A 9,184-nucleotide genomic window follows, 5' to 3' on the forward strand; every position below is an offset into this window, starting at 1 on the left:
TGAGACACCTATATCCACAGCCACTGTGGGTCGTGGGTGTAGTAAGCAGACAACATGGAGTCTGTAGCAAACCTCGTCAAGGTTTCGGTTCCAAATTATTTGGCTGGATTACCCATTCCGTCGTCGATTGGAGGATGGTTTCGACTAGGAGGTATTTAATTAATCATTGCAAATCAATTATATATGAAATAAATAAACCTTGCGAGACTATAGCTCATGACATTTTGTCGGAAGAACGATGATTGACAAGTTTTTTTGCACCGTATTGCGGGAAATCGGACGTTAACGTTCGAATGCAATAATATTGTCGTTTCTATTTTCAGTATACGACTGGATATCACTGGTACCACCAACTGCCCTGCTAGCCGGCCTCGGTTTCGTCTCATACAGGGCGTTTTGCCCCCATGGAAGACCACCGGTAGGTAAAATGTAACTAATAAGTGTGAAGAAATAATTGCATTAAAATGTATTGTTCTATCCGATATTGAGTAATTTTCTTTCGCGTTAATTCGTGTCATTCTTCTTACGTATCGTTGACTATTTTACTTTTCAATACACATGATTATACACGGTATATACTTTTTAGCCCTCTCGTCACATAAATCCTTTGATAAAGAAGGATTCCGCCAAGGTTGTCGACTCCATCGATGTAGAAGATATTACTGAAAAAGCTGTCATGTGCCGCTGCTGGAGGAGTGAGAATGTGAGTTTATTACATTAATTAAGTATTTACAAGAACATGAATTATAGTCATGCTTTTCGCCTCAATGATCATTTAATTAACATACAGCAAAAATTGCTATGATAATCAAGAATTCAAAGGAGAAAGTTAGCATACTGATAAGGTATATGGTTATATAACCTGGAATCTGCAGAGTATCCCTGAACTGAATGCATAAATTTAAGGGGAGAATAGAGTGGGTCGAGCTAAGCTAATCAACCTTCAGAACTTCCAGTCTTTGAAGCACCATTAGTGAGATAGTCCAATAATATCTTTAATACATTTGTTGAGCTAGACTGTGGATCAAAGCCAAAGGAAGAAATACCAAACACTTCTCGTCAAGACTGATTTTTCTAATAAAATTTGATATTGAGAGTACCTTTGTTTTGAAATTTTCACATTCGAAAGTGTTATGACTTGCATTAGCAGTCAAGCGTACTCATCAACCAGACTGCTGACCGAATATGCTGGTGCCAAGTGCGATGCTCTAACCAGTCATATCTTGTGAATGCTGCATCGTAAACCAAATGATTATTATTCTTCAAAGCCAATTTACTCAGTTTCACTCAGCCCTTAACTTTTTTTTAACTGCAGTTTCAGTTTATTTTTGAGAATGTTTGTGGAAAAATTTGGTACTCTTTTTTTATCTCATCACGTGCTTGAACAATGTGAGTTCTGTGGAAAAATTTATAATGATAGGTTTGCCTTGTTGGTCTCAAAATATTTGTTTAAAATTGTATCAAACCTCTTTGAAATTGTTCCCTAAAATTTTCAATACATAATCAGTGATTTACAGTACCTGAATATTGATTTATTTTAATTGTAAATAGAGTATGATTATAATGATCAAATCAAACTCCGGATCACTATCGCAGCAGTAAGATATTTGTTTGTTGATTATTTGGTTTTTAATTTCGTAAATTAGATTAACTGCATCACCAACTTCAGTTCTTGTACTATTTCTATCGTCATGTTTCGATAGCGCATAAAAATAATATTTTTAACAACCTTCATTGAAATCCTCATTAAAAAAAACTGCATTGTTACAAGTTTCAACCTTCTATAGTTTTTTAATTTTAACAAGATAAATTAATATTGTCAATTGAAAATAATTTTGAACGAGGTTAAAATATCAGTTTGTGTAAACGTTATCACAATAAAATATTGGAAATGAGTCACTATTTTGCATTTTCAAAATACTTTGAAAAGTTGGCATTATAACTTTAGGTGTGGTCCAAGGTAGATTTAATCTGAAAAATATAGAATTAACATATAACAAAGCATCATTTTCTCAATTACTGTACTAGTTGATAAGCTTTGCAGCATAGCATGTTGTTTATTATATAACAGTCGAAGTTGGTCGTTTTTAGAAGCTATTACTTGCGTTATCTCTTAACAGCAGTATTACTGTGTCAATACCCAGGCAGACTTCATCGCATTTCACAAGATGAGATCTTAAACGAACTCGAATGGTTCAATTAATTTCTAACAATTCACATTTATTACAGCATTCGACTTCATTTGTTGCTATTATCTAATTCCGTGAAAATCTCGGTTTAATCAATCTGAAGTTAACAGCTGGAATTTACAGCAAAATACGTTCAATTTCTTTCCAAGAGAATTATCTTTTTCTAAAAAAGAAATTGATAACGAGATTAATCAAATGATCGAAATTACTCAACAACTTTTCTTTTATACTCTCAATGAATGCGAGATAAAGTGTGAATCGGGCTCACACTTCTGGTCACATTTAATGAACATCAAACTTGCATACCGGGTGTTGCTTGATGAATGAAATCATTTGTACCCATTAATAATATCATGACATGAAGTGTGAATTTTTTTTGAGAAAAACTGAAATACGCGTTTGTTCTGCGATATCTAAACTCTCAGGAAGATGTTATTTTGCGGTTCATTTCAATTAAATTAGGTCATTTTCGTTTTTGAATAGATTCCATAATACGATTTCTCGGGGATCCAACGCTGTTGTGCTCGGGCGACAAGTGCGTCGTCGCGTCGACGCTCCCCCTAGGAACGGGCACCTCAGGTCACCAAAGGGTGGACCCCGTTCCCATAACCAACCCTAAAAACGCGATCCTCATAACTACGTGAGATGGAAAGAACTCGACACCCGACCGTGCGCGGGAAGAACGCGATAATCGCACGCACGGGCAGAATAGGGAGAAATAGCAGTACGTCCTACCTACTCGAGCGCACGATTCTAAGTGAATCGCGCGCGCGCGTGAAGCCGGGAGCTGCGCGCGCGCCCTCTAGACCTCGTTTTCGCACAGCGCGCCACCATGCGGCTGGGTGCCCTCAACGGCGCGAGGTACCAACGGGTCCGCGAGGTTCGAGCGCGAACAGCTAGTGTGAAAAAACGACAATAATTAACGCGACTGTATATCAATCGATTATTTTCAGTTTACTGAGCAGTGCGACATTGTAAAAAATTCTAGCGTTATCAGAACTTGCGATCGTTAACGAAGGTTTCAACTGAGACGATATGAGGTGTTAAATGTTTGTGTTTCATTACCCAATATCAAGCATGATCGTAAAATTTTTTAGTACTGCATTGCAATAATAGAAGTGCCAAACACTTTACCGTAGAAGAGGCCCCTAATTAAAGCTAAGTTCTTTTAATGAATTATTCCGAAATGAAATTGGTGAATATAATTTTAAACCATACATTTTAATGATAGTTCTGGCGATTTAACTTTCAACTGGCACCTAAGGGTTTTTCAATCGATATTTTCGTATCTTAAAAGTTTCTGCCTTTTAAAAAAATTTCACTATCCTCAAATTATAAATTATTGTTGCGACCCTTTTAATCTTGTAAAAAACATTTGAGTGAAGACTCCAAAAAAATTCAAGTCAAATCACAAAATGATCCGATAACTTCTCATAGTATATAAATTGTCCGCAAATCAAAAATAAAACGGAGTACTCTTCGCATGCAACCAAGTTCTGTAGTTCCTGATACATTATAGTAATAGTTGTGGCAATTTAGGCGTCGCATTCCAAAAAACCGTGATTTACCGGCTCGCCGTATTTTCTTTTACGCGAGTTCTCAAAAGTTCCGGTGGACCTCTATGGTGCCTGAGGTTTTTTGAAATAGTTCCGCCAAAATTGTTTTTTTTTTTTAAACATAAATAACATCGCACTCCAAAAACCATGATATGCTAGTTCACCACATTCTTTCTACGCGAGTTCTTGAGAATTCTGGCAGATGTCTATCGTGCCCGAAATATTTCAGACATAGTTCCATCGAAATACACTTCTTTTTAACAATTATGGTAGCGACAGGTAAAATTTTCATAACTTATACAGCTGGAATCCCGATTACAAAGACCATGCCGAGGTCCTTCTCGAGCTATGTTTTAATAAAAACGACTTTGTACAAAAACTAAACTTCGCATCGTATTTTTCTCTGGGGAAGCGATCAGTTATTTGTAAATTAAGAGAACTACGTTTAAGGTTTCAAACCGGACATGGTGCTATAGAATAAAAATCAAGAGATTATAATGATCGCCGTTGCGTCAGTCTGTTCTTGTGATTCATTGAGCTGAAATACGTTTTTCCTTTAAATTTATGTATTGTCATTTGGAAATATTCGCACAGTAGAGTAGTGCTAGGGATAGTCATACAGATATTATAAATAGAGCAAAATAGAGAAGACAAGTGAATGGTACAGCTGCTTTGCCGAAAAAAAAAGAGAGAGGACATTGAAATACTCCATCTATCCTTTTCTACCAAGTCATGCGCAGTGTATTATTAGCGCAGCCTACAGGTTATGTAATCGCCCCCTGCACGCACTCAATATTATAATATTTTTTAAATGTATTGATAATCAATTTCTTTTAAAATACTCTAGTATTTCATAGCTAAATTTTACAATAATCTATAAAATTGCTATCATTCTAAGTCTCTTCTGACGCATGAGTAAATGCGTATGCAATCAAGGATAGATAGTGTTTCTCGATTTTCTCTTTCTTTCTATTCACACGACCTTTCCACTTATGTTAATCCTCTGAATCTTACCTATTTTGTTTATAATATCTCTTTGGTCGTTGTCCAAGCCCTTCGCTTCTTATCTTCCTACTCGATTGGTTGGTGCGCCATTTCAAGACGTAGCGTCAATCCAATTAAATCGGGATTTGTGAAAGTAACGGTTCAAATATGGGTCCGAATGAATTTTCCTTCAACATATATGTTCATTCAATTTAACGAAAGAGCGTTCAGAACCAAAATTGATTATATTCAGCAAATAATTACTGTATTTCGACATTTTTTTACGCATACAAATCAGAGCTATCGATGTGCTGTGCAACATGCGAGATACGTGAGTGCGCCGTCACCGGATCACAACATATTTTTCATTTTTTTGGTCCAATGATAAAAGATTCGAAATTTTCCTGCTATTAGTAGTCAAATAGGTAAAGGTCCACAACTGACGGAAACGAGTAGACTAGCTCATTAAAAAATCGATAGCATGAAATTTACGTTGTTACGAATTGTTGTGATTCTTTCCTTATATACTTCAAAAGATACCACTATCTAAAAAATTAATATTTATTATCATATGTAGAAATTAGATGGTTGAAAAAAATTATTGTACCTAAACGAATAAATGTTTTCCACGGACCAAAAAAACTTTCTAGATCTATCTAATAATTTTATTAGCAAAGTTCAAGATTCGGGACGAACTGAAAATTTGAAGTCGTTTATCTGAGCTTGACCTAAAAAAAACTCTTGTCAAATAATATAAATATGGATTATTTAAATATACATCAAAATCATTGATGGGCCAAAGGTTAAATATATTTTTTATTTATACTCATTGATTAGAGGTACATTTTTTTTTTTTACAGTGGCCGTACTGCGACGGGGCTCATGGACGTCACAACAAGGAAACTTGTGACAATGTAGGACCTCTTGTTATTACAAAGAAGAAATAGGACTCTTTAACAAAGTACTGACAATCAAGGCTCACTACGCATATGGATATGCGAGGATGTTATCATATAAGTAGTTAATTACACGTATCCAGTCATATCTCTTGCCCTTTACAGTCAGTATATCTCATCATACAACTCATTGCAATTGATCAATCAGATTAACCAGAATTATAAAGATAGTGTTACCAAATACAGTGAAGTCGAGGGGAAGATATCTTACTTAATATACTCAGCGAGCAATCTTGGAAATTATTATATTACGCAAATGAGATTACTACTTGTCACAGCATCATCAGAAAAACTGTACACGTAAGAAATGAACTGACGAGATTTGTAAATTTTTTGATATCGATTGTTGTCTTATATTTTTGTTGCAAAGTATCTTAGCAATGTTGTATATTTGCTGTATTAATTTATCAATAAATCAGATTATATTCAATAGGTCATTTTTGGGTTATGGGGTTGTGTTATGTAAATTGTTTATACAACAAGAAATACTGAATTATAAAAATATCCCATTTCATATCTCATCTTTTAATATTTATCATTTGTTAACATTACATTATTATTTACGTGATTGAATTGGAATTGTTGAAATTGCGTATTTGGAATCAGGAATATTATTATTCAATGTTTTTCAAAAGAAAAATTCATCCCAAAAAAACATTCATTAACTAAGATGGCTGAAAACTATACGAATGTGCGGAAAAAATAACATTTTATGGTTATAATCCGATTTCTTGACCTCAAAAATACTAGAACTCATGCTTTCAAAAGTAAATATTCACCTCAGACAGATTTTTAGCACTTACGGCACGGTGTGGTAGGTGGTAAGTGGTTAATATTACTTTTGTATTTTCATTTAAATCCGTGTTATATAAAATAATAAATACTATGTCTTTACATTAAATATCATATTGACTAGACGCTATATCCAAACTTCAGAAATTGGTTCTCCAAGTCCAGATTTCAAAGTTCAGACTAGCAGATACATATTGTAGCACATGTAAAAATCCCAAAAAATTAGATGGTTACGAGTAAATCGGCAAAATGTTATAAGACATATCAAGCATTTTAAAACCCCATTCTCTGATATGTTACGTAACGTAGCATTTCGGAAGGTGTTGTGGCAGCGGCTTGGGCAGCTCACGACAGCTCACGATCGGTGGCCAGATCAGTCACCTGAAAAGCGAAAGGTCCCGGATTCGAATGCCGGTCAAGTCCAAGCCGTGAAACATTTTTTGCAGAATCGCCGCCATGCACGTCACACAATATATAATTACTCTGAGGTCGAGCGACGTATCAATCTGGGTCTGTGAGACGCTCGACTGTTTCTTTAAAGGTTTATGATTGCTGTATTTTGTTGTCTATAACAATGGTGTAAATCGAAATTTATTCAGCATTTCGAATTCCTACTTATTCTAGTCAATGGTCGACGTGCATGCGTATCTATATCGGCTATCTTATAACAAAGCATACAATCTTTCATCTTCTACAGTGCTGTTGCTTGAAGGAAAAGGGCTTGAAGTTGAAGAATATTTTGTTTCGCATGAAAAAACTTACCTTTTTTAAGGAAAGAAAATGATTGTACTCTGCTAAATATTTCCAAAAAATATCGCTAGACAGTGTTATTCTTGAAATAGCGCATTTTAAAAATTTAAGTATGAAATCAAGTTTTTACTTAATTCTGTAAATGTTATAAAAAATGTTTTTTAATTTGTCTTACCATCTTTTAACGACTCGAGAGTCCGGTGCGTTGCAGGTTTACGTTGATAAACGAGAAATTGAATGAATAGACCTTGGTTGAGGCATTTGTATCAAGGTTGTTATTGTAGCCATGGGAATGAGAACAATTTTAATCGAAAGAAACAGTTGATAACAATGATAGTGCGCGCGCTTGCGTAAACTTCTTAATCAGATCACCTCGGAGTGACTTTGGTATCAAATAACGTACACTACCATTGCTCCATTACTAGTTATAAGTAGGCTTCGTGCAGTATTTTAACAACGTTTTTGATGAGCGTCCATCGGTTGGAAATTGAATATTTCAACAGCGCACAAAGACACGGACATCACTGATTTTAGCCATTGTTTTCTGGTTAAACTTAATATAAGAATGGTAGTTTCATCTGAGCTTCGCAAATCTGATAGTTAATCTTAGTCGAAAAATATGTTGACATCCATTAAGGAATCTTGATGTCGCGTTGTTTTGTCGTTAAAGCTGTAAAATAGAAAAAAAAGTATTAAAAAAATTCAGGTTTATCACATTCTCTGGAATTTTTATAAACGGGTCTTTTTTTTACCTAGTTAAGAGGGTGAAACCACCCTCCAAAGTAAGGCATGCCAAGGAGCGATTTGACAGTTTCATCCACAAGAACATAATATTTTTAAACCAATTCAACTGGGAAAGTTTTTTTTATAACGAGAGATGAAAAATGTAATTTTCTCAAGTAAAAAAGAAAAAAAAATGCTAAATAGTCCACTGACATGCCTTACTTGGAGGATGGTTTCACCCCCTTAAAGTATTTATGGGCAAATTAAAAAAAACACATGTCGCTTAGTTTTTAGTCTATTATAACATATTATAAATTATAAAAGAAATCAAAGGTTACTTTCCTAATGAGTGAGTGGGATGACGATGAACGATAGATGATGATTAACCCTAGGACCCCACTCTTTCTCTACGAAACAAATAAACCACACAGGGGTAACGCGCACCCCAGAACTTCAAATCAACGCAACCAACAGTTGGTTGGTTTTTTCATTCGAAAGCTGAAAGACTAAAGAATAGATTAGTATATGCAAGAAAAACCTAATATGAGTTTTTTACCGTAAAAAATTCGATTGAACAAAGTAAGAAAAATGATTTCAGCAGGCTGTAAGAATTATGTGCGGTTTGGCGCATCCATGTGTAGGGTCTTAGGGTTAATAAAGAATAAAACGATATACTTCATTGAGAATAAGGAAGCGATACGATCTATATTGCGAAAGAAAAGAAAAGGAAAGTAATCCCTTTAGTCAAGTCAAGTCTAATAATCAAAAACTGGCCTAAAATGTTCAATTATTTTTTCGAACTGGAGTGGGAAAACATGCGACTTTTTCCTTGCCATTATTATTAGTATCATTGATTTTTATGATGTAACATGATGTGTAAATAATTGTATCATGCCGCATCGACAATATTTGATGGATAAGCCGGAAAAAAATTCCGTGTAAAAGTTGCAGAGAATTTTATTATCTACAAGTAGGGTTTCTACTGTTTCGCACGATTCAAGAAATATTTCACCAAACGCGTCTTCCAGGATAGTGGCTGAAGTCCCCCTGCTCTGATAATTTCATTTTACACTCAAGGGACTCCCCCGAACATTTTTCAACAAGAATATCAATTCTGGACAAGTTGGATTATAACATGTTTACGGACCTTAAACGAACTTCAGCAAGCAAGGGTTTTACAGCTAGTTAGGTATAAAATCAGATTTTCAGAATCAGCTAACGTACCTGATCAACA

At 35.0% G+C, this 9,184-nt stretch overlaps 1 protein-coding gene across 1 annotated transcript; it reads left to right on the top strand.

Moving 5' to 3' along the window:
• LOC124408178 (CDGSH iron-sulfur domain-containing protein 2 homolog) lies at positions 1 to 6,117 on the top strand. Its single transcript, XM_046884923.1, has 4 exons — positions 1 to 151; positions 324 to 418; positions 587 to 703; positions 5,590 to 6,117. Exons 1-4 carry the CDS (start codon positions 55 to 57, stop codon positions 5,674 to 5,676), a joined length of 396 nt encoding a protein of 131 aa, XP_046740879.1. The 5' UTR covers positions 1 to 54; the 3' UTR covers positions 5,677 to 6,117.
• The last annotated feature ends 3,067 nt before the right edge of the window (positions 6,118 to 9,184 follow it).

Source organism: Diprion similis, chromosome 7, assembly GCF_021155765.1.
Source record: "Diprion similis isolate iyDipSimi1 chromosome 7, iyDipSimi1.1, whole genome shotgun sequence".
Lineage (NCBI taxonomy): Eukaryota > Metazoa > Arthropoda > Insecta > Hymenoptera > Diprionidae > Diprion > Diprion similis.

What these genes read in the sequence shown, in the direction of transcription:
- LOC124408178 (XM_046884923.1), top strand. Translation starts at nt 55, where the DNA reads ATGGAGTCTGTAGCAAACCTCGTCAAGGTTTCGGTTCCAAATTATTTG. An exon ending in AGGATGGTTTCGACTAGGAG is followed by an intron (nt 152 to 323) that starts GTATTTAATTAA and finishes TTCTATTTTCAG; the next exon opens with TATACGACTGGATATCACTG. An exon ending in GCCCCCATGGAAGACCACCG is followed by an intron (nt 419 to 586) that starts GTAGGTAAAATG and finishes TATACTTTTTAG; the next exon opens with CCCTCTCGTCACATAAATCC.